Here is a 26,267-nt window from a genome sequence, read left to right on the forward strand (position 1 = left end):
ACAGGAAACCAGTGTACGTCACATCCAGTCTCCCTTTCCCGTGAGAAACTCCAACAGTACAGACTGTGGAATGTAAACACCTGTCTCGTGACAAGCCCTTTCGCTGCACAGTGAAGGAAAGCAGAAACCAACACTCCCATCACCCCTAGCTTGCAAGGTCAGAGCTCAGGGATGATGGGAGTTGCAGTCCAACAACATCCGGGGACCCACAGGTTGAGAACCGCTGCTCTAGAGGTTGCTGGACAACAGTTCCCATTATTCCTGGTTATTCCCCCTAGCATGCACAACCATTGTTCAGAGAGGATGGGAGCTGGGTTCTCCCTTCACTCTCAGACTAGGTAAAGGTACCCCTGACCATTAGGTCCAGTCATGGACAACTCTGGGGTTCCGACGCTCATCTTGCTCTATAGGCCAAGGCAGCCGGTGTTTGTCTGTAGACAGCTTTCGGGTCATGTGACCAGCATATCTAAGCGGATTCTGACAAACCAGAGCAGCACACGGATACGCCGTTTACCTTCCCGCTTGAGCAGTACCTGTTTACCTACTTGCATTTGATGTGCTTTCCAACTGCTAGGTGGGCAGGAGCTGGGACTGAACAACTGGAGCTCACCCCGTCACAGGGATTCGAACTGCCGACCTTCTGATCAGCAAGTCCAAGAGTCTATGTGGTTTAGACCACAGTACCACCCGCGTCCCACCACTCTCAGACTATGTGACTAGGAAAACAACAACAACCATAAATTGGTTTGCATAAAGGACCAAACAACAAAATCATCAGTGCAAACAATTTAAAAACCATATTTCAAGAAGTAAAAATACAGACAAAAACGTTGTTGAGCTTGCTTTTTTTTTTTTTTTTTTTGCTTTTTTTTGGAAAATTTCAAAAATCCAGACATTTTGCCAATTTTCTGACAATTCCGTCATTTAAACACATGACAATGTTCTACATATCTGGGTAGGCTTGTCTCAGCAGGCACCAAAAAGTTGAGGGTACCTGCCTGCCTGATGTCAATAGGCTGGGAATTACATACAAGTGATGACTGCATTTGAGTTCCAGTCCTGCTTGCTGGTTGGTCACCGTGGGAACAAGATTCTGGACTTTGATGTGATGCAACAGAGCTCTCTACCCATCCCATGTACCCAGAAATGCAATCTTCTTTTTCTTCTTTTTTTCTTTTTACATCCTATATAAATTCAACAACATAAAAACACCATCATGCCAAGACAATTAACATATTAAGTGTGTTAAGGTTCAGTGTAAAGGGACCCCTGACCATTAGGTCCAGTCGTGGCCGACTCTGGGGTTGCGGCGCTCATCTCGCTTTATTGGCCGAGGGAGCCGGCGTACAGCTTCCGAGTCATGTGGCTAGCATGACTAAGCTGCTTCTGGCAAACCAGAGCAGCACACGGAAACACCGTTTACCTTCCCACCAGAGTGGTACCTATTTATCTACTTGCACTTAGATGTGCTTTTGAACTGCTAGGTTGGCAGGAGCAGGAACCGAGCAACAGGAGCTCACCCCATCGCAGGGATTCGAACCGCTGACCTTCTGATCGGCAAGCCCTAGGCTCTGTGGTTTAACCCATAGCACCACTCGCATCCCAGTGTATCACAGTGCATTACATTGCAGTGTATTACAGTGCAGCAAAACAATTGCTATTAAAATTATGTCTGGCCCTCCAAAGGTCACCATAAGGTTGCCTCTCAGCCATAAGATTAGATTTCTGTCTAATCTTATGGCTGTCCCTTCATGTACTGGCTCTAGTTAGTTGGCTGAACTTTACTATTTGACAGACTTCTTGTTTCCTTACACCTTGGGATCCTAGAGATTTTCCCGTTCCAGCATAGCAGCTGCCAATAAAACAGAGGTCATCATTCAGTGTGTTTGGGGTATGTTGACATGATTAATTTCCCAACAGTGATAGGTTTTTGTTGTTGTTTTGTTGTTGTCCTAATAATCATTCATGAACAGCCATCTTCTGAATATTTATACATTCTATATTTATTGTCTTTAAGTAATACCTTCCTGTGAAAGTACCCAAGGCAGTTTGCAATTTAAACACTGCCTAGGATTATGATGTGCCATTGTAGAATTATGAATGATGTACAGATAGTAGGTGCAGATATGACCCATCCATCTCTCAGAACGTTTAGAGTGTTGCGTCGGGTACCCATGTATCCTACTGGAAACAGTTGTTTCTTGAAAGCATCCTCTATTTGAAGGTACATAACTATTTTATAGATAAAGAAACCAAAGAGGGAGAGTTGCCCATCAATAGCATGTGGAAGATGGAGTGAATAGAGACACTCGTCACTTGGTTGTAGCCTTCCCCACTTGGTGAATGGGTTGTATCCGTCGCTATCAAGGATTTCTGCTTGCCCAACAGAATTCTCACCCTCTCCTCACCACACCCCTAAATCTGTTCTGGGGGTTCCCCCAGTCCTCCAGAGCAGATTGGGGGAAGGAACAGAGTGCAGAAGAGGAAGGGAAGTCCCATTGCACTGATGCGGCGTCTGAGTTGGATACCACTCATTGTACTTCTATTAAACTTATGCTAATTATTTCAAAATGTTATGCAAATCTGCCACCTCCTTTGTCCCCTTTTTTGATGTTGATGAAAGTGGTGTATCACAAATGTAGGGTCATCTGGTGCAAATTATTGCCAGTAGGTTTAGGACAGATGAAAAGAAGCATTGCACATAACACATGGTTAATGTATTGAATTCATTGCCACAAGGTATGGAAATTACCAGTATTTGAGATGCCTTGGGCAGGAGGAGGACCTTTGGACAGGTTCATGATGGTTTGGTTGCCACGATAGTTAGACAAAAGCTTCACACTCTGAAGTGGCATCATGCTGAAAGCCAGCTGACAAGCGCAATAGATTTTTAGAAGCATAGAAAGGTCAAACCACTGGTCCGTGTATTGCCTACTGCACTGACTAGCAGTGGCTCTCCAGGGTTTTAGACTGCAGATATTCCTAGCCCAACTTGTATATGCCAGGAATTGAACCTGCAGAGCTTCTGCATACAAAGCCAATGTTTTACCACTGAGCTAACAGTCCTTCTTCTGTTCATCCCCTGACTTGAGGTTTAATGACAGTTCTGTTCTGGTTTTGAAGGGTGTTTCTGATATGGATCTATGTTTTCTAGATATTGTATATCACCTAGATAGTTTTGATAAGTAAATAATGTAACTCTGGATCCAGCAGTGAGTAGGTCCTGTAGAAATCCGTGTAACAAGCTGGTCTCAAGACATGCATTATTTGTACCTATAAACACAATCATTTAGAGGGATTATATTGAGGTGGAAGAAAGGAAGAGTGTGCATGAGTGTGCACATTCTGACCTCTCATCCCCAGGCCCTTCATATACTCAAAAGTACCTCAGGGTAAGATTCTGCACTTGTGGAGGCTCCTAGATGTTTTGGAACCTATGTAGACCATCCCTGATGAACACAGAGAAGGTGGCAGGGATGAGGGGTGGAGATACCATGCTCAAGCACATTAATTTAATTTGCACAAATGAGCATCTGAAGAGGAGCCAAGTCTGGATCCAAATCAATGTTGGAAACAGAAATTTTGACATAGGTGGACTCCAGTCTAATCTAGTAGGACCAGAACCTGTCGAAGCCTCAGCTCTGAGGTTGAGGAGCAAATGACACACCTAGTACACAACACCAACCCAGCTGTTTCTGCTTCCAAGCCTGGGCCATCTTTCTGAAAAGTCCTTGGAGTCCTACATTCTTACCTCCCCCATGGCCTGAGTTTGACAGATGGGTAGAGCTATCCACCTGTCAGTCGCTGAATATCACAATGACATCAAGTGATCCACTTTTGTCCATGCACATGATCAGCTGATCTTTGGGGCTTGCAAAGTGTCATGCACTAGACAACTCAAGCCCTGGCAATCAACTGATCATAGAATGGTCAAGTTGGAAGGGATCCCAAGGATCATCTTGTCCGACACCCTGCAATGCAGGAATCTCAGCTAAGCCAACCATGACAGATGGCCATCCAACCTCTGCTTCAAAACCTCCAAGGAAGGAGAGTCTGCAACCTCCTGAGGTGGTCAGGGCTTGCATAGCTCCACCTGTGGCACTTTGTCACAGCTATCAGCTGTTTGCCAACCCCCTTTGGCCTCAGGTGTAGGGCAGGTGGGCCTCACTCAATCAGAACAGCCTGGTAGGATGCCTGGCAGGCCTAATTCAGCTCACAGCCTGGAAGGTTAAAAAACTATTTTTCCAAGACTGGGTCCAGCTGGGATAATGTGACCCAACATGATATGTAAGTTACAGAAGTCCAAGACAGAGGACTTCCAGATAAGTTGCGGCTGCAATCAGGTCTTGAGCTTGCCTAGTGTTCAAGTCAGGCAGCTCAATCATAGAAAAGAGTACCAGTGCTGGATTTACGTATAAGCTAAACAAGCTATAGCCTAGGGCCCCACTCTCTTGGGAGCCCCCAAAAAATTTAAAGGAAAAAAACACTGGGTGTACATTTCCAAAATATAAGATAAAAAAAACTAATAAAATAAAACCTACATACAGCAACAGTGTTTTGTGTTGTGTAAGCTACTATGATGTAAGTCATGGGCCCCGCCTTCTAGCCTGCTCCCTAAAATATCACTGGTTTGCTCATTTTTATATATAGGGTGCCTACATTCTGCATGTGCAAATGGCTTTAGATGCCCATAAGGTCCATAAATTACCGTATTTTTCGCACCATAGGGTGCACCGGACCATAGGGCGCACCCAGTTTTTAGGGGGGGAAATCAAGAAAAAAATCTTTCCCCCCCCCCCCCCAGCCCCAAAGAGCAGCGTACAGGGTGCGCACAACCTCTCCCTGCCGGAGGGGTTGCGAGCAGCTATGGAGCAAGCCACGTTTTGGCTTCCCCTTTAGCCCCATGCAGCCTCTCCTTGCCGGGAGACGCTGCACAGGGCTAAAGAAGCCATAGCCTCATGCAGCCTCTCCTTGCGGAGGGGTTGCGCGCAGCTATGGAAGAAGGCAAGGCAGCAAGCGGGATGGATCCCGCTCGCTGTTTTGCCTTCTCCTTTAGCCCCGCGCAGCCTCTCCTTGCGGAGGGGTTGCGCGCGGCTATGGAAGAAGGCAAGGCAGCGAGCGGGATGGATCCCACTCGCTGTTTTGCCTTCCCCTTTAGCCCCGGGCAGCCTCTCCTTGCGGAGGGGTTGCGCGCGGCTATGGAAGAAGGCAAGGCAGCGAGCGGGATGGATCCCGCTCGCTGTTTTGCCTTCCCCTTTAGCTCCGCGCAGCCTCTCCTTGCCGGGAGATGCTGCGCAGGGCTTTCCTGGCTTTTCTGGGAGGTGGGGGAATTCCCCCACCTCCCGCAAAACCGGCAAAAGCCGCGCGCACTTTAAAAGGGCTGCACGGCTTCTTCTGGCTTTCCTGGGAGGTGGGGGGATTCCCTCACCTCTCGCAAAAGCCCACAGAAGCCGTGAGCTCTTTAAAGGGGCTGTGCGGCTTCTCCTGGCTTTTCTGGGAGGTGGGGGAATTCCCCCACCTCCCGCAAAACCGGCAGAAGCTGCGTGCACTTTAAAAGGGCTGCACGGCTTCTCCTGGCTTTCCTGGGAGGTGGGAGAAGGGACTGATGCGGCCAGTCAGTCCCTTCTCCCTCCTGTGGAAAAGCCCGCAAGAGCGCACGGAGCTTGTGTGCGGCTCTTGGGGGCTTTTCCCGCCTGCCTCCCCCCCTGCATTCGCTCCATAGGACGCACACACATTTTCCCTTGCTTTTTAGGAGGGAAAAAGTGCGTCCTATGGTGCGAAAAATACGGTATCAAATAGCATATATTCAACACAAAAAACAGGGACAATTTGTTGTAGACAAAGGACAGCTGGACATATAAAGGGCCCCATGACCTGCAGTAGCTTAGGGCCTCATCAAACCTAAATCCAGACCTGGTAAGCCCCCTTTACCTGTTGGAGTGAATCACCTCCATTTGCTCTAGCAGCTACCTATCTTCCGAAGGAAGGGGTCAAACACATGCCTCACATGCAGAAGGTGCAATCCTGAGCTCCCTGGATTCCAGTGAGCGGTGGCTGCATCACGTAGGCTCAAACACCTACACCCCTTTGCTCTCTAGATATCTCACCAAATGGATCCTTTCCTTGCTGCTCATTTTGCGTTCAATCCATCAGTCCCAACCTTTTGGCTGCAGTATCTTCCTCTAGCTTAAGTGGCAGAAGTTGCCTTTTCAAAAAACATTTTTAATGTGACTTGTTATATGAAAAGAAAAAAGCAGACGAGGAAATGTTGGTTGCAAGATGGAGCGGTCGGCTTTTGCTTCCCTGGTGAGGGTGATTTAAAATCTCCTCCACTGCATATTTCTTCTGAGGGGATTTTTCTATATATATAATTCCTATTTTTTAAAAAATCTCACCCTAGGAAGCTAATTAATTTACCGGATCGCCTTGCTAATTTCCCAGAAGCCTCGCAAAGCTGTCTTGCTCTCTTCGCAGAGCTGTCAAAGCAGACTAAAGTTATTTCTTTCCCCTCTGTGTTCCCTTTTCTATTTCAGTATTCCCAAATGAGGGACGAAGTGTTCAAGTCGAACTTGGTGTGTGCGTTCATGGTCCTCGTCTTTATCACGGCGATCCAAAGCTTGCTTCCTTCTTCGAGGTAAAGGCATTCTCTTGAATGGTATTGCAGGCAGCCGTCTGACTAGTTTCAGGCCTCATATTGCACAGTACATTTGAAGGAGCATCATTCCATTTTAAACAGTCATGGCTTCCCCAAAGCATCCTGGGAAATGTAATTTGTTAAGGGTGCTGGGAGTTGTTAGGAGATTCCCATCCTTCCATTCACAGAGCTACAAATGGGATCATCTTAATAGATGGTCCTGGTTGCGGGCAGGCTCTCAACCTGGTTCCCCTCCCCACCCTGGTGTGGGTGGAGCTATCACCCTTACACTTGGTGGCACCACAATCACCCAGGGCTATTGCCCAATCATTTTGAAGGGTGATTGTGAGGGAAAGTATAAAAGCGGCAGCGCGACGTGTGCCAATCACCTGCCCTTTAATTTAAGTGTCCTTTGGCCTTGCTTTGGACTTCAGTTGGTTGCCCGTCTTGAGTTGGGGACCGGGTAGGATTTTTTTCCATTTGGCAAATTGGCATGGGCCACTTGGTTTTTGCCTACCAAACAAACAAAACCAGTTTATTAAAATACGGGTTAAAATACAATTTAAAATGCAGCCTCTTTTTAATAGTAGCCCATGAATCAAAACCATAAGGGGAGGGGGAACATAAGGGTCAGAATGAGTCCAAACCAAAGGCCAGGCAGAACAGCTCTGTCTTGCAGGCCCTGTGGAAAGATATCAAGTCCCGCACCAATTGAGAACCACTATCCTAAACCAGTTCCTCCAAATACCAGTTGCTGGGAATCAGAGTTGGCCAGAGTACTGTTGTGCTCATGTCCAGCTTCCAGGTTTCCCCCAGTCATCTGGTCAGCCTCTGTGAGGATGCTCGGCCAGATGGGTCATTGGTCTGATCCAGCAAACTCTCCTTAAATTCTTATTCCCACCCAGCTATTTTCCTCTGCCCTCCACCTTCTTCCCTATCCCTCTTCCAGCTTTTGCCTCATGTGCTCCCTTGAACTCCCTGCTCCCACATATCCCAAAATTGTGTCCTCCAAGCACTCTTCTTCTCCTTCTCAACATCTTTATGCCCCCCCTCGCCCAGTTTTGGTTTGGGCTGCCATCAGTATGCCGATGACACCCAACTCTATCTGTTGATGGATGGCCATCCTGACTCAGCCCCAGACACACTGATCAGGTGTTTGGAAGCTGTGGCTGGATGGTAACGTGGGAGCCGGTTGAAGTTAAATCCTTCGAAGACAGAGGTCCTTTGGCTGGGTCAAGACGATGTGGGATTGGGGGGGGGCAACTCAAATCTCATGCACGGGCACAATTAGTGCCAGCACCGTCCGTTAAGAGTTTGGGTGTGATCTTTGACACCTCCCTTTCCATGGAGGGGCAGATTGCAGCTATAACAAAGGCAGCATTTTTTCATCTCCACCAAGCTAAGCAGTTGGCTCCTTATCTCTCTCGCCCTGACCTGTGATCCATGTGACGGTCACCTCCAGACTGGATTATTGTAACTCACTCTATGTGGGGCTGCCCTTGAGACTGACCCAGAAACTTCAGCGGATGCAGAATGCCACGGCGAGACTCCTTACGGGGTCCTCACCGTGGGATCACATTCACCCAGTGCTATACCAGCTGCACTGGCTCCCAGTGGAGTACAGGATCAGGTTTAAGGTGCTGGTTTTAATCTTTAAAGCCCTATACGGACTAGGACCCTCGTACCTACGGGACTGACTCTCCTGGTATGTCCCACGGAGGTCCTTACGGTCTTCAAACAAAAACATCTTGGAGGTCTCGGGCCACAGGGAGGTTAGGCTGGCCTCGACCAGAGCCAGGGCTTTTTCGGCCGTGGCCCAGATCTGGTGGAACGCTCTGTCACAAGAGACTAGGGCCCTGCAGGACTTGTCATCTTTCCACAGGGCCTGCAAGACAGAGCTGTTCCATCAGGCCTTTGGCCAAGGCACAGTCTGACCCTCTCCTTTGGTAATCCTCACAGAACTCTAGCCCAATGGTTGCCATGAATTTGATTTTGAATTGATTTTGAAATGAATTGATTTTAGAACGTTGTGTTACTTTTATTGTTGTTAGCCGCTCTGAGCCCGGCTTTGGCTGGGGAGGGTGGGATATAAATAACATTTTATTATTATTTTATTATTCTTCTTTCAAGACACCTCCGCATGGATTCTCACGATATCCTCTTTTTCCTCCCCTTCCTCAGGATGGTACCCATGATCGTCCAGTTTTCCATCCTGATTATGCTGCACTCGGCTCTCGTCTTAATCACAACCGCGGAGGATTATAAATGCTTGCCTCTCGTGCTCCGGAAAACGTGCTGCTGGATCAACGAGACTTACTTGGCCAGGAACGTCATCATCTTCGCCTCGATTATGATTAATTTCCTGGGAGCCATCCTCAACATTGTAAGCCCCCAAGGGGGTCGGGAAGGGTCTGAAGATGGGCAGAGGGCAGGGCAGGGCTGGGGGAGAGGAAGAAGATTTATGAATTATTTCAACGGATAGCTTTTTCTTTTGCTTTTTCAGCCGCAGGAGCTTCTAATGCGTGTATACAAGGGAGGATTTTAATGTTGTCACACAGACAAGCCAGAGCTGTCGAACATCAGGGGAAATCAGTCTGCTGTAGTGTGGGATTACATGGAGCCTGATTTGTCCCTTGCGAAGATAATCATTTTTAAAAGAAAAAGAAAATCCTCTTGCTTTATTCTGCTCAGTATATGTTGCTATTTCTGGCTACATATAGACCCATAGTGGAGGATTGAATTAAAAAAAAAAAAATTCCACTGAAAACAGTTCATGTCCATGCGAAGATGGCAGTATCAAATCAGTAGCTCATGTACTGCTAGACTGTACTCTTTATAAAGATTTGAGGAGTGATTTTATTACTTACCCCTCTGCTACTATTCATACCAGGTCGCTTGTCCTTTCTTCTGCCAGATCAAGATAACCAAACAACAGCAAAAACTGCAAATTTTTTTGCAGGGGCAATTAGAATAATATCTATTATTTGATTAACTTTCTAACATTGCTCAGCTTTTTTAAAAAAAAGAAATCAAAAGAAAACCTATTGGCTCACGTGTATGATCTGCAGCTGAAGGAACGTGTATCAGTTCTGTCATTTGTATTGATGTAAAAGCATTTTGTAGGGATGCGGGTGGTCTAAACCAGTGTTCCCCAACCTTGGGCCTCCAGCTGTTTTTGGACTACAACTCCCATCATCCCTCGCTAGCAAGACCAGTGGTCAAGGATGATGGGAATTGTAGTCCAAAAACAGCTGGAGGCCCAAGGTTGGGGAACACTGGTCTAAACCACTGAGCCTCTTGGGCTTGCTGATCAGAAGGTCGGCGGTTCGAATCCCCGCAACGGGGTGAGCTCCCGTTGCTGTGTCCCAGCTCCTGCCAACGCAGCAGTTCAAAAGCACGCCAGTGCAAGTAGATAAATAAGTACCACTGTGGTGGGAGGGTAAATGGTGTTTCTGTGCATTCTGGCTTCCATCACGATGTCCCGTTGTGCCAGAAGCGGTTTAGTCATGCTGGCCACATGACTTGGAAAGCTGTCTGTGGACAAATGCCAGCTCCCTCGGCCTGAAAGCAAGATGAGCTCCGCACCCCATAGTCGCCTTTGACTGGACTGAACCATCCGGGGGTCCTTTACCTTTTTTATAATAAAAAAGTATTTTTTACAGCTAACTGCTTAGTTCTATCCCTGGTATACTTTATCTTATTACTACGTCTAGTGGCTAATGCAAATAAAGTTTCAATCTATCAATCTATCTTCCAACTACATATAGTCAGCTGTGAATTCAGCTTCCCATAGGCTAAGAGATATAAATATAACCCAAATCAGATTTGACTGAATTAGCAAAGAGCCTTAATTCTTTGACATGTTCCTGTTTCTCAGACATCTAAACTGTTCATGACCAGGAAATTGGTTCTCACTGTTTGGTTCCGGAGGTTCTCCAACGTTTAGGTAAGCCATACAGTGGTATCTTGGTTTGCAACAGCTTTGGATTACAACCACATCAAACCCGGAAGTGTGTGTCCCTTTTTTTGGATTGCAATCCTCTTTTTTATTATTACAACCAATTTTGGGAGGGAGGCCCCATTGGCGGAAGCATGCCTTGGGTTACAACCTGTTTTGGTTTACAGCCGGACCTCCAGAACAGATTATGGTTGTAAACCAAGGTACCACTGTATAGGCTTAGCTCCACCAACCCAAACAGGGTCTGCCTGGATAAATGGGTTTATTACACATAAAATAATTAAAAACGGTTGAAGACAACAAAACCAGCGGATACAGTTAAGACAAAACTAAAACCCTAAGAAATGAACACTCGTGGTCATTACCTTGAAATGTTGGTGTAGAAGGCAATTAATAAATTAATTGTAATAGTAATATTATAATAATCCTTTAATTCTCTTCCCACGCCAATTCTGATTCATTGTTCTTCCAAGCAGGGAGGTTGGCGACACTCACCCATTGTTCTTGGCCTGTGCTGCACCTTCCTTCTGCCCAAAACCTTATGAGAATTTTTATTTTACCTGCCATTTTAATATTTTTAATCTTGTCAGTGAGATTTGCTAGTGATGCTCCATTATTTTCTTAATTTGTTATTATTCTGTTGTAAGCTACTTTGAGGGATTTTGGATAGGCAGAAAAGGGACCTATCAACTGAAATACACATACAAACACAAGGTAATATCCCTTGTCAATGTTGAACCATTGATTTCAGTGAGTCTGCTCTAACATCGAAAAGGGACACGGGTGGAGCTGTGGGTTAAACCACAGAGCCTAGGACTTGCCGATCAGAAGGTTGGCAGTTCGAATCCCTGTGACAGGGTGAGCTCCAGTTGCTCTGTCCCTGCTCCTGCCAACGTAGCAGTTCAAAAGCACGTCAAAGTGCAAGTAGATCAATAGATACTGCTCCGGTGGGAAGGTAAACGGCGTTTACATGCACTGCTCTGGTTCGCCAGAAGCGGCTTAGTCATGCTGGCCACATGAACTGGAAGCTGTCTGCAGACAAACGCCGGGTCCCTCGGCCTATAGAATGAGATGAGCGCCACAACCCCAGAGTCGGCCACGACTGGACCTAATGGTCAGTGGTCCCTTTATCTTTACCTTTTAAGCTACTTTGAGGGATTTTTGATAGGCAAAAAAGGGACCTATTGACTGAAATACACATACACATACAAGGTAATATCCCTTGTCAATGTTGAACCATTGATTTCAGTGAGTCTACTCTAACATCAGAAGTTACCCAAAGCCAGTATTTAATCACTCTCATATGGCTGACCCATAAATGACTTGATTTTTTGCAATAAAAATTCTCCTTCTTCTCCTTCTGTGTCTACAGCTATGGTGTGATTTTGACAAACCGATGCCCTTTAAGAACCAGACTTTCAACTCTTCTGTGTATTTAACGGACCTTTGCTCCTACCCAGAGGTAATTCTGAGCAGACTGTTTTAGAAAGGCAGAGCATTTATTCACAACTAACCTTCCCAATCCAAGGCTCCGCAAGAGAGTGCTTATGCAATAGAGACTGTCACTGCCCGGGCTCCCCCCCCCCCATCACTGATGTCAGCATGCAGGCACTGGCGGAGGAAGAAGAGTGGGGGGGTGCCCCATCCCCGTCAGTGCGATCCCGACAGGGTGGCATCACTGCTGCCCCCCCCCACGCTGGGCGCCCTGCCCCTGCAGGTGGCATGCCCCGCCCCCAGGACACGTGCCAGCCTCGCCCCCGCCTGCTCTCTCCCCCCCCCCCCCGGTGTCGGAGTATGAAGCTCCACCACTGCATGCAAGATATCTCAGATAGGACTAGGAAATGCCGCCCTCCCTGGCTGAAATCCTGGAGAGCTGTTGCTAGTCATTGAGTTTCATCTAACTCGATCACATTGGTGTTCTTGTTATAAATAATAATAATAATAAATTTTTATTTATACCCTGCCCTTCCCAGTTCAGAAAACTGGGCTCAGGGCGGCTAACAACAAATTTAAAACACTTAATTGATGCAGTTTAAAACAGCATAAAATACAGTATAAAACGTGAATAACAATAAATTCAGAATTCAAAATTCAATTTAGGGGGGAAATCCATCCAATAAACATTAGATGATCACCAGGGCTAGCTGGCTAAATTAGTCCTATTTGGGCCAGCGAGGACACCAGGGGAGAATTAGCTGTGGGATCCCAGAGCGGGCAATCTTCATAAAAAGGGGAGAGGGAGGGAAGGAAGGGGAATAAGAGATCAGGCTAAGTTCAAATTGAAAGCTAGGCAGAATAGCTCTGTCTTACAGGCCCTGTGGAAGGAAGTTAAATCCTGCAGGGCCCTGGTCTCATGGGACAAACAATTCAGGGAGAAAACTGGAGTAAATTAAGCCAGCATAAAGTTACACCAGATCAAAACCCTGTTCAGGAGCTCCAAACCTGTCAGACACAAAGCAAGCTTTTAAAATAGAGTTTGGCTTGCACCACCTTTTCCCCCCAGATCGCGTGGCTGAGCTGAACAGAGTTAGGATCCAGCTTAAGTCCCAGAACACCACTTTTGGGGGACTCACACTGGCCCCAGCACAAGCTCAAGCAAAGTTCTGCCATGTCCTAAGCTGCAGATCTTGCCACAGGACTGCCTGTTGAAACCAGTGTGGTTTAATAGAGTGTTGGCCTGTGAGTAGGGAAATATCAGTCGTCCAGCTCACTGGGTAGCCCAGCATAACCTGCCTCACAGAGTCCAAAGTGGAGCTGAGTGACCATGTATGCAGACAGGTGATATGCAGACATGTGATAATGATCAGAGGCTGCAATTCTACACCAGAGGCCAAAATTGTGGAAACTTTTTGGGGAAAGTATATTTCTGAGGTTTGATGGCTCATAACACCAGGGTTTTTTCAGAGTAATGCCATAAAATTATATATCAATGGAAAGATAATTTAATGAAGAATCCTTCCCAGAGGGTTTTCCAACCCGGGCTGCAAGTATGGCCAACAGTAGCAGCCTGGAGATAGACAGCCAGAGTTGGGGGGAACGAACTGAAGATTCACGAGCGCTGGAAGCTGAAACGAATTCCTATCCCAATCTCCTTTCCAAAGTATTTCGTCTTCACCGGCATCCTGGCGATGGTGACGTGTGCCGTTTTCCTCCGTCTCAATTCCGTCCTCAAGCTCGCAGTGCTGCTCATTATGATTGCCATCTACTGCTTCCTGACAGAGACCATTTACGCTTCGCTGTTCCTGCGATACGACGACATCAATCACAATGGAGAGTAAGTGTTTAATGCAGCTTTAAACGCCTGCAGCCCAGGATCTTTGATGGCATTGAATTACCCCTCTTCCCTCTATAATAAATGAAAATCTGCCCTTATTCTCTTATGGGGGACACAAGAGCCCTTATAGAGTCCTTTGTAGGTTCTCCATCGGTCGGAGAAAATAACAGGCCAACCAGAGAATATTGAGAAGCAAAGCAGCTAGTAAGCCTGATCTTTATTGAACTGTTGCAACAGGGTGCCCCCTTCACACGCAGGAGAAGGAGGAGGACCCAGAACCAAGGTGTGCCCGCCCTTATATAGACATTTTGAATTGCCAGCCCTAGAGTCCAAGACCACCCCCAGAAACATCATACATACATCACAGAAGGGGTGTAGCTCAAGACCACCCCTCCATACATCATACCTACATCACAGAAAGGGCGGTCTACAACAGAAATCTGAGTGCATTGTTTACCTACTTTCTGGCAGGTTCCCTGTTAATGCTTACTTGATTGGATACCCTGGGGAGCCTGGCCAGTCTTTTGTCATGATAAATACTTAGTTCCTGAGCCAGGTCTCAGGCTCACCCTATTCATACACATACATACCCTTAAGACAGGATTTGTGAATGAAAAGACAATGGGGAGGCTTTTCCATTTCCCTTGACCTTGCAGAGAAATCATTTGGTCAGTTTGGGAGTCAAAATGGTTTCAGGGCTGTTTTCCTGTGCTGCTTCAGATATGTGGCTTATTTATTTATGTACTTGTTTGCTTGGTACATTTATGAACATTTATTATATCTATAAGACCTTAATTTTTTTATTTCACCTCCATAACGCACCGGAGCACAGACTTTGAATACAGAATGTACTGGGTTCAGTCCCTGGCATGTCCAGTTAGGGCTGGAAAAGCTGCAGAGCTGCTGCCTGTCCGTGTAGACAGTACTGAGCTAGATGGACCTATGGGATGACTTGGTTTAAGATACCGTATTTTTTGCGTCCCACGGATTCATTGAAAAAAAATCTGGTAACCTTATATTAAAGGCCCCAGGCAGTTCCATGAAGGACTCTACAATTCTTGTGCATGAGTGTTTCATTGACAGCCACACTCCATCATGGGTTTTATAGTCTTCAATTCCTCACGAGGCTGTGTTTGTGAGGCTCTCAGCTGTGAGAGGGGCAGGGGAGTGAGGATTGCAGGGGGATGTGAACAGATAAGCCTCCCCTTCCTATACGTTGCCTTCCCAGTAAGAATTGGGTTCCCTTCTGCTTGTGATTATTTCAGGAAAAGCAAGGCATGAAGCTGCCTGCTACATAATTAAGGCAATTTCTCATTCTGCCCTCACTTTTCTGCGTTCAGAAAAGTGAGAGAGGGAGGAAAACACAGCTTTAGCTTCTCTCAGACATTCACACCTGATGCCTGAACCCCATCCTCATTTCCATGCGACAGCCTAGCCGGCAACTGACAAAAGAGCTGCATTTTTTGACAGTAATAGGAGTAAAAGATTGACACCTCAAACCATCCGTGGTATTGCTTTCCTATTTGTGGATCCATAATAAGGACACCCTCTTTCATTTCTGATGAATCCATTTTCCAACTGATGAGATATTCCCAGCACCACTAAGGAATTATCTTGTCTAGATATGAGATGACTCGGGTAAGGGTCTCTATTTCTCAAGGCTATTTTTACTTTCGTTATTTGAAGAAATGAAAGGATGTTGTGTAAGGAACTGTTTATATAGCCAGCAGAAATGGCAAAGCTTTTTTCCCCCTTCCCCTGAACTGCAGCACTTCAGTCAGCACGATATGCTCACGAGGGCTGGAGAGGGTCAGAGGAAGAAGAGGGTATTCCAGACTTGAAAAGACCCCTAGCAGAGAAAATCCCTGAGTGTAGAAAGCTAGTTTCCCAGGGAGAAACCCAAGTTGAGCCCTTTCCCCTGACATGCTAGATTTCCAATAGCAGGAAGTTTGGGGCAAGGGAAGCAGTCAAAATGAGAGCTCCCCACCTTGACTGGACCTAATGGTCAGGGGTCCCTTTACCTTTACCAGATTTTTTTTCAGTGAATCCAGGGACACTTTAGTTAATTAATTAATTAATTAATCACTACACATTCGGGATGTTGATGCTGCAGCGATGGCGGTGGCAGAAGGGCCGCCGCCGCCTTGACCTCAACCGCCACATTTCCCCTTCCTCCAAGGCTTCTATCTCCTTTCTCCATGAGCCTGGGCAGCCCCTGAGTTGTTGGTTCTTTGGTGGTGGTGGGGAAGCAATGCGCGGTGGGTCAGGCATGGGGAAGGTGGAGAAGGAAGGCCGAGAGCAGCGGCAGTGATGAGGCTTGGGCAGCGCGATGCCTCCCTTTCCATCGGAGCAGCCCTGAAATATACTCTGAGTCGAGAGTGGATTTCATGCTCTTTATTCAGCTCATAGAGTTCAGGAGGAATTGAAGTTCCCCCGAAATGTCTGCTTTATATACAGTGGTGCCTCGCAAGACGAAATTAATCCGTTCCACGAGTCTCTTCATCTTGCGGTTTTTTTGTCTTGCGAAGCACGGCTATTAGCGGCTTAGCGGCTATTAGCGGCTTAGCGGCTATTAACAGCTTAGCGGCTTTAAGAAAAAGGAAACAAACTCGCAAGAACTCGCAAGACGTTTCGTCTTGCGAAGCAAGCCCATAGGGAAATTCGTCTTGCGGAACGACTCAAAAAACGGAAAACCCTTTCGTCTAGCGAGTTTTTCGTCTTGCGAGGCATTCGTCTTGCGGGGCACCACTGTACATTATTTACACAATGGGCCCCACGTGATTGACTAATTCTGGGATTCTCCTGTAGGCCAATCAGGTTGCGGATTCACTTCCACCTGGAGTTGGATTGGGTGGCTCCAGTGGACCACCAGACTGCTGCATTCTGAATCCTATTGTTCTAGGACCAATCAGACTGCTGCATTCTGAATCCTATTGTTCTAGGACCAATCAGACTGCTGCATTTTGGATCCTATTCAACTCAGTACATAACAAGCCCCAATTCAATTCCTACTTGTGTGCAAGCAGGAGGGGGCAGGGATCCCTCAGCTGGGAAGTGAGGCTTCACACTGCCTTTCGGAGGGAAGGTGGAGGCAGCCCAGAAGCTGCCTCTTAGAGCCCCTGCACCACCATCATATGGGGACTTCCGAGCAGCTCCTGAAGCCAGCCAGAGCCAACTGCTCCGGGCTGCTGAGACTGCTGCTGCTGCGTTTCCTGGGGACATTAGATGAAATCCGGGGACATTCTGGGGATGGAATTTGTCTGGGGACCTATTCGCAAATCTGGGGACTGTCCCCAGGAAACGGGGACGTCTGGTGTTAAATAGTGGGTGAACATATCAGACGACACAGTGATTCTTCAAACAGCTCTTGTTTATTCACAGGCCAGAACAGAACTGAACTGAAGGGTTCAGCCAGCCTGCTTATATAGAGCTCCACTACCACGCAACTGTAACAATTTTCTGTAACTATCCAATCACTGAATGTCACTTTCAATCCCTTATTTGCATATGTGGACCTAAATGAAAACTATTTACAGTATCCCCCTGCTGGCCCAGGGTGAGAACATCAGTACATAACATCTGGTAACCCCACTTTAATATTGATAGGACATTTAATGCCAACCACTTAGAGGTTTTGAGGATTAAATGACATAATGGCACCAGTGAGAGTTTCTCCCCTAAAGCTCCTACGCCTACCTAGTGCAGGAACAGGCCCGGATATAGGTTTGATGAGGCCCTAAGCTACTGAAGGTAATGGGGCCCTTTATATGTCCGGCTGTCCTTTGTCAACAACAAATTGTTGTTTTTTGTGCTGAATATGTGCTGTATGGTAATTTATGGACCTCATAGGTATCTCAAGCCATTTGCCCATGTTGCCATGCAACCAGTCTATGCAGAATGTCTGCATCCTGTATATAGAAATGAGCAAACCAGTGATATTTTAGGGAACAGGCTAGCAGGCAGGACCCATTACTTACATCATAGGATCCTACACAACAAAAACCACTGTTGCTGTATGTAGGTTTTATTTTATTTGTTTTTTATCTTATATTTTGGAAATGTACATCCAGTTTTTTTCTTTTAATTTTTTGGGGACCCCCAAGAGAATGGGGCCATAAGCTATAGCTTGTTTCACTTATATGTAAATCCAGCACTGTGCAGGAATCTCTGTTCTAGCCACAGTGGGAGAATGAAGAGATCAGCCTCCTCTCCCAGCATGCTGCTTTCCCAGTAAGAATTGGGCTCCCCTGCGTTTGCCATTATTGGTTTGGTGTTGTTGTTGTTTTGTTTTATTAAGCATTTTGCGTTCTCATTTTGTATTTTTATATTGCGGACTGCTCTGTGATCTTCGGATGAAGGGTGGGATACGAATTTAATAACTAATAATAGCAATAATGCAAGATAAGTAGCTTCACACTATGCAGTTAAGCAGACAATTGGTTTGGCCCTGGAAGCCTTAGTTCAAGATAGATGCTTTCACTGTGATAAAGGTTAACCTTTTTCCTGTGCATGGACCCTACACAGTGGGTCTTTTATTTTATTTCTTTGTATTTGAACCTTTGCGATTCCTACTCTTTCTTTTCTTCCCCACCTTTTTTCTAGCACAGACTTTTTGGGGACAAAGGAAGCCTCCTTGCTCCTCATGGCCATGTTTCTGCTTGCTGTATTTTACCACGGCCAACAGGTAAGGCAAAGGGTTATTATTTATTTCACATTCTCCCCAAAAGTTGAAAATAGCCACAGTGGCTCCTTAGCAATTACCTTCCAACTAATGGCTGCCATTTGGAGCGAATAATGAAATATCAACCGGGAGAATTTTATGACCTTCAATAATTGGATGTCTAATTAACCTTACAGAAAGACTGATTAGGGAGAAAAAGTACCCTTCTCTATGCAGTTTTGTTCTCTCTCTCTCTCTCTCTCTCTCTCTCTATATATATATATTTCTCTCTCTATAATCTAGGTCAGGGGTCAGCAAATTTACTGTGTCTCGGGCCAGTGTCTCCAGTGTCGATCACGCGACGGGCCAGAGGGCGGGGGAATGCGTGCCCATATGCGTGCGCACACACTATTTCCAGCGCACTTCTGGGTCGGAGGAGCATCAGAAATAGCTTGTGTGCATGTGCACAGGCCTTCTCCGACCTGGATGTGCACCGAAAATAATGCTTGCACATGCGCACAAGCTATATCCGGTGCTCCTCCGACCTGGAAGTGGGCAGCCGCGCAGCGCAGCACCGGTAAGAGCGGGCGGCGGGGGTCGCCATGGGCCGGATAAACAAGTCCTGATCTAGGTTCTCAGTTCTTCATCTGTCTTTCCCAGCATTGCAACACATTCCAAATAAATCAAATCCCAAAGCAGAGGTGGATGCAAATGGTCTGTATTGTGAGACAATTTGGGAGATTATCTGTGCCCCAGATGTTGAGTTCAGCAGAGACAGGGTAATTTATCCTAATGGTGTCTGTGATTGCATCACTTTGTTAAGGCAGGGGTGTGGTGCCCACAACCCACATACACCGCCTCCTTGGTCATGAAGTTGTGATGCCGGTTGCTTTCCTCTCCCTTGAAAAGTGCGTAGAGATGAAGGAGGAAGTTTGAAGACTGACACACTTTTCCACTTCATGTTTCACATCTATGTGCTTGCCAAGACTCAGATGAATTCTACTTAAATCTAGCATCTTTCCAGATCCCTTGGATGTGTGTGCATGTGTGCGCACGCTTTCTCTCTCCATCTTTTCCCTTGGAAGGGCTGATCTTGGAGAGAAAGGAGAGAAGTGACCAGAGAGTTGTTGCTGTTTAGTCATGTCCGATTCTTCGTGACCCCATGGACCAGAGCAAGCCAGGCACTCCTGTCTTCCACTGCCTCCTGCAGTTTGATCAGACTCATGTTTGTAGCTTCGAGAACATTGTCCAACCATCTCGTCCTCTGTCGTCCCCTTCTCCTTGTGCCCTCCATCTTTCCCAACATCAGGGTCTTTTCCAGGGAGTCTTCTCTTCTCATGAGGTGGCCAAAGTCTTGGAGCCTCAGCTTCATGATCTGTCCTTCCAGAGAGTGGCATCCAAACGTCAAAAATCCAGATGTGCCCAGGAGCCTAAAAGAATTAGCAGCCCCTGCGCTAATGGGTGGTGACCATTCCCTCTTGTGGGAAAGGATGAAGCACTGTGCTTCAAGACAATTAGGAAGATAGTCTTCTTGATACTTTCCCCTCTGGCTGTTTTTTCTGTTCTAAATCACACACATGTTGTTGTTGTTGAGCTGACGTATGGCAGCCCTAAAGCAGCTGGGGGGCAGGACTCCTAGATCATCATGCCAAGTCCAGATATTGTTGGACTGCAAGACCCATCAGCCCCAGCCCTGGTCAAGGATGATGAGAGTTGTAGTCCAACAACATCTGGAAGGCATCAAGTTGAAGAGGGCTGTGCTACACAATCACCCATCCAGGCATTTTTCAGTCTCAAGACTGCTCTGAGCTTCAGATGCTGAGCTATGCCATGTGCCTGCAAGCCAGTCTGTGATCCAGAAAGTGTTCTCTGGGAGAGTGAAGGTTAGCAAATGCGTGGGACAGTAATCCACAATACCATAGGGTTTCCACCTGTCCTGTATAACAGGATTGTCCTGTATTTCAACGTAAAATGCTACGTCCTGTATTGATACAGTTTTGTCCTGTACAGTGGTACCTCAGGTTGCAGATGCTTCAGGTTACAGACGCTTCAGGTTACAGACTCCGCTAACCAAGAAATAGTACCTCGGGTTAAGAACTTGGGTTCAGGATGAGAAGAGAAATTGTGTGGTGGCAGCAGGAGGCCCTATTAGCTAAAGTGGTACCTCAGGTTAAGAACAGTTTCAGGTTAAGAATGGACCTCCAGAACGAATTAAGTTCTTAACCTGAGGTACCACTGTATTTCAGCGCTCTCTCTCTCTCTCTCTGCCAAGTTAGGGATCCTCTCCAAATGCATGTCTTTGAAAGGTGTGTGAAAGGTCATATATTTAAGCTCTGGGTGGCCAAGCACAGAGAGATTTACAAACTCATGAGTATGTGTGTGCGTGACAAATTCCAGAAGGACCATTCAGTTAGGCTGCAGTAGATTGTAATGGATTGCTTTGAAGTCACTTCAGCACCAGATTTGGGGTGGGGTGGGGAATATCTCCCAGCCAACCCACCCTGTCCTGTATTTTGCTAGAATAAAGGTGGCAACCCTCACCAATGGGGATTAACAGCAAACAAGCATCAATTACTTCCCATTCTTGAGCTATAGTCCACCAGCAATTCTTTATGAAGAGTCCGCTTCTCTGCTCCTTTTTGTTCAAGGCCCAATCCGAACGCTAAGCAGGCATGCCTTTAACTTAATTTGTCTTGGGGAAACCTGAAATGACCAAGGCTGTTTGCTCCTAATAAGGTTTCTCCTAGATACATATCTCACATAGTCAATATGTCTGGAGGATGAGTTCTGCTAAGCCCCAAATTTGAAATAACAATAATAAAAAAAGAGCTCCATTAGCCGTCTTTGGCATTAGTATAAATCAGATGCTTTTGGAGCAGAGACTTGACGCAACATAAAAGCAACGATTTCTGGAGCTGAATACAATATGCCCTTAAAATAATTTCATTGCGCTCTGGCTTTCAGAGTTACGTTAAAACAGCATTAAAAGAAAGAGCAGCCCATCAATCTGCTATGAGTATTTGTTCCGTGCAAAAAAATAAAAATAAAAGGAAAGCAAGTAAACTTCAGTTTAAACAAGGGCAGAGCAGGTGTATTTTCTTTTTTCTTTTTTAAAGTTATCTTTCTTGCGTATTTTAAAAATTACATAGAACGCATGAAACATTACAGTGGTGCCCCGCAAGATGAATGCCTCGCAAGATGGAAAACCCGCTAGACGAAAGGGTTTTCCGTTTTGGAGGTGCTTCGCAAAACGAATTTCCTATGGGCTTGCTTCGCAAGACGAAAATGTCTTGCGAGTTCCTGCAGGGTTTTTTTCCTCCCCCCCCCCTTTTTCCCAAGCCGCTGAGCCGCTTATCAGCTGATCCGCTAAGCCGCTTAACAGCTGATCCGCTAAGCCGCTAAGCCGCTTATCAGCTGATCCGCTAAGCCGCTAAGCCGCTTATCAGCTGATCCGCTAAGCCGCTAAGCCGCTTATCAGCTGATCCGCTAAGCCGCTAAGCCGCTTATCAGCTGATCCGCTAAGCTGCTTATCAGCTGATCCACTAAGCCGCTAAGCCGCTTATCAGCTGATCCACTAAGCCCGCTAAGCCGCTAATAGCGCTAAGCCGCTAAGCCGCTAATGGGCTTGCTTCGCAAGACGGAAAAACCGCAAGACGAAGAGACTCGTGGAACGGATTCTTTTCGTCTTGCGAGGCACCACTGTACATCCAAGTATCCAAAAACAAAAATAAAAATTACAGAAAAAGTAAAAATATAAAAAAGAAAAAGAAAGGGGGGGATGACAAATAAATAAATAAAACAAAAAAGAATTGGTCCAGTACCCAAAGGGTACAAACAATAGTTTGAATATTCTATAAGCCAGGTTCTCAGAAAGAAATACATTTGTAATCCTTCTTTCCTTCCTTTCTTTACAGTCACTTTCTTTCTGTCCCAGAAATCTAGTTTGAATCCCTGCTATATTAATTGACTTCCCTCGATCTCTTTGCGGCTTCAGTACAGTCATACCTCATGTTACATTTGCTTCAGGTTGTGCGGTTTCAGGTTGCGTCCTCCAGTGATCCAAAAGTACCGGAAACGGTTACTTCCGGGTTTCCCCACTCGCGCATGCTCAGCTGCTCAAAATGATGTCACATGCATGCGCAGAAGCGGTGAATCGCGACCCGCGCACACGCAGACGTGCAGACTCAGGTTACGTTCTGCTCATGTTGCAAACAGGGCTCCAGAATGGGTCCCGTTCGCAACCAGAGGTACCACTGTACTTAAGTGACAAATATTCTGTTTTCATTTATTAACATCAGGTTTCTTCCCCATTATATCTGTGAGATTAATTTAAGCACAACCAAGTACAGTCATACCTCGGGTTGAATGTGCTTCAGGTTGAGCGCTTTCAGATTGCGCTCCGCAGCAACCCGGAAGTAACAGAGCGTGTTACTTCCGGGTTTCGCCACTCACACATGCGCAGATGCTCAAAATGACATCACGTGCATGCGCGGAAGCGGCAAAATGCGACCCGCGAACATGCAGACGCGCCTCACATCTTACGTTCTATTCAGGATGCGAACGGGGCTCCGGAACGGATCCCGTTCGCATCCCGAGGTACCACTGTACTGTTTTTGGAACCATATTTTGTGAGGCAGTTTTTAAAGCAATCCTATTCCTTTTTTTTACCTTATCCCCTGAGTGGTCGGAGCACGTGTATTTTCAAAGCTGGTGTGGAATGTTCAGATATAACACTGGTTATTATACATGCATGGGACGCGGGTGGCGCTGTGGGTAAAAGCCTCAGCGCCTAGGGCTTGCCGATCGAAAGGTCGGCGGTTCGAATCCCCGTGGCGGGGGGTGCACTCCCGCTGCTCGGTCCCAGCGCCTGCCAACCTAGCAGTTCGAAAGCACCCCCGGGTGCAAGTAGATAAATAGGGACCGCTTACTGACGGGAAGGTAAACAGCGTTTCCGTGTGCTGCGCTGGCTCGCCAGATGCAGCTTTGTCACGCTGGCCATGTGACCCGGAAGTGTCTCCGGACAGCACTGGCCCCCGGCCTCGTGAGTGAGATGGGCGCACAACCCTAGAGTCTGGCAAGACTGGCCTGTACGGGCAGGGGTACCTTTACCTTTACCTTATTATACATGGATGTTGTACAGGACCCCCAATCCTGCCATGGCAGGTACCCACATAAACAAGGCCTCTCTGCATAAGTGAGGCATCACCTAAGAAGAAGATCTGCTGGATCAGGTCAATGGCCCATTTAGTTCAACATCCTGTTCTCACATTGGTCAACCAAATGTTTATAAGACACCCATAGCCAGGACTTGAGCATAAAAGCACTCTACTCTCCTGTAGTTTCCAGCAACTGGTATTTAGACTGTGGAGGCAAAACACAGCCATCATGACTAGGAGCCATTGATAGCTTTGTCCACACACACACACACACACACACACACACACACACACACAGTGGTACCTTGGTTTAAGAACAGCTTAGTTTGTGAACAACTTGGATTAAGAACGCTGCAGAAGTAGGTGTTTTGGTTTGTGAACTTTGCCTTGGAATAAGAACATGTTTCGCTTCCTGTTGAGTGTGTTCCATTTGTAAATTGAGTCCCCCACTGCTATGGGAAAGCACGCCTTGGTTTAAGAACGCTTTGGTTTAAGAATGGACTTCTGGAACAGATTAAGTTTGTAAACCAAGGTACCACTGTATATTTAATAAAAACAATTTTTAAAGCCCCACGCGTCACACTCCGACTCCTCGCTGTTTTTAATGAATGGAATGTACAGTCATACCTCGGGTTACAGTCATACCTCGGGTTGCGTGTATTCAGGTTATGGACCTGCCGAAACCCGGAAGTACCGGAACGGGTTACTTCCAGGTTTTGGCAGTCACGCATGCGCAGAAGTGCCGAATTGCAACCCATGCGTGCGCAGACGCGGCACTGCGGGTTGCGAACACTGTGGGTTGCAAAAGTGCCTCCCACACAGATCACATTCGCAACCTGACTGTCCACTGTACATGTTAAACAGTTTAATCAATTGTTCTGTGCACACTTGTGTTCACAAAGATGGGAACATGGGCCCAAATTCTTTCATGTGGCAAGTGAGGGAGAAATATGTATTATTATTATTATTATTATTATTATTATTATTATTATGTTGAAAGTTTAGAACATTGCTACCAGCAATATATCCCAGCTTCTATAGCCAACATATAGTAGGGGTATTTAAAATGAGAGTCGTCAGTGATCTGTAGTTAAAAGTAAGGTAAAAGTAAAGGGACCCCTGACCATTAGGTCCAGTCGTGACCGACTCTGGGGTTGCGGCGCTCATCTCGCTTTACTGGCCGAGGGAGCCAGCGTACAGCTTCCAGGTCATGTGGCCAGCGTGACTAAGCCGCTTCTATTGAACCAGAGCAGCACATGGAAACGCCATTTACCTTCCCGCCAGAGCGGTACCTATTTATCTACTTGCACTTTGACATGCTTTTGAACTGCTAGGTTGGCAGGAGCAGGGAGCGAGCAATGGGAGAGCTCACTCCATCACGGGGATTCCAACTGCCGACCTTCTGATTGGCAAATCCTAGGCTCTGTGGTTTAACCCAGAGCGCCACCCACATCCCGTAGTTAAAAGTAGAAGTTGGCAAATGTGTCCTCTTTTTTGCTCTTCAAAATATGGCAACCCTACCTAACCTACCTCACAGGACTGTTGTGAGAATGAAATGGGGAAGGGAGGGCCCATCCCCAAGTGAGACTGGCATCTGTTTCATTGCATTGGCTCACGTAATCAAAACCCTAAGTGGCTTAACATTTAATTCATTTCCCCTTCCTCTCCTCACCTCTACAGCTTGAATACACAGCCAGGTTGGACTTCCTGTGGCGTGGCCAAGCCAAAGAAGAAATCAACGAGATGAAGGAGTTAAGAGAGCACAACGAAAACATGTTGCGCAATATCCTTCCGAGCCACGTTGCCCGTCACTTCTTGGAAAAGGACCGAGATAATGAAGTATGTAATATTTTGGCTCTGGTTTCACCTAAGAATGGGCAGCATTTAAAAATCTTGTGCAGCTGGGTCTTCTCTTGTGATTGCCTTCACAGCTGGTGAAATTCATGCTGCTGAAGAGACAAGCTGCTGAAAAGGCTTGCCTCTTCAGCAAAATGGGGAAGCAGTGGAAAGAAAACAGCAAGCAAAGCTCTGGCTTAACACACAGTTCTCTTCAGTGCATGGATGCATGTCTGGTTCCCAGCCGAGAGTTCTAAAACCTTATTTATAATAACCATTGTTATGTACCAAGTTGAACAGGATCCAAAATGGAGCAGTCTGATTGGTCCTAGAACAATAGGATTCAGAATGCAGCAGTCTGATTGGTCCTAGAACAATGCAGCAGTATGACTGGTCTGCAGGAGCCACCCAATCCAGCTCCAGATGGAAGTGAATCCACAACCTGATTGGCCTACAGGAGAATCCCGGAATTAGCCAATCACGTGGGGCCCATTGTGTAAATAATATATATAAAGCAGATACTTTGGGGGAACTTTCATTCCTCCTCACCACTATGAGCTGAATAAAGAGCATGAAATCCAATCTCCACTCCGAGTATATTTCAACCATGGAGCAAGAAAACCCAAATTCCAAGTCTGAAATGAACTGTGTTAGAGGTAAGGCACAATTTGTCGCCATTCCCTTACACTCTGCCACTCACCTGAACAGAGAGCTGCTGGTCTGCCGCCTGCTGCGGGGAAACACCACTA

At 46.5% G+C, this 26,267-nt stretch overlaps 1 protein-coding gene across 2 annotated transcripts in view; it reads left to right on the forward strand.

Moving 5' to 3' along the window:
* The window catches only part of ADCY8 (adenylate cyclase 8), a 150,809-nt gene that overhangs the window by 102,699 nt on the left and 21,843 nt on the right, over positions 1-26,267 (forward strand). For both annotated transcript variants that reach the window (XM_028736142.2, XM_028736143.2), the window contains 6 exons: positions 6,534-6,634; positions 8,816-9,017; positions 11,965-12,054; positions 13,694-13,866; positions 18,469-18,550; positions 25,363-25,521. In XM_028736142.2, the coding sequence (XP_028591975.2) occupies positions 6,534-6,634; positions 8,816-9,017; positions 11,965-12,054; positions 13,694-13,866; positions 18,469-18,550; positions 25,363-25,521 (807 nt within the window). The remainder of the gene's footprint in view (positions 1-6,533; positions 6,635-8,815; positions 9,018-11,964; positions 12,055-13,693; positions 13,867-18,468; positions 18,551-25,362; positions 25,522-26,267) is intronic.

The sequence above is a fragment of the Podarcis muralis genome, chromosome 8 (genome assembly GCF_964188315.1).
Source record: "Podarcis muralis chromosome 8, rPodMur119.hap1.1, whole genome shotgun sequence".
Lineage (NCBI taxonomy): Eukaryota > Metazoa > Chordata > Lepidosauria > Squamata > Lacertidae > Podarcis > Podarcis muralis.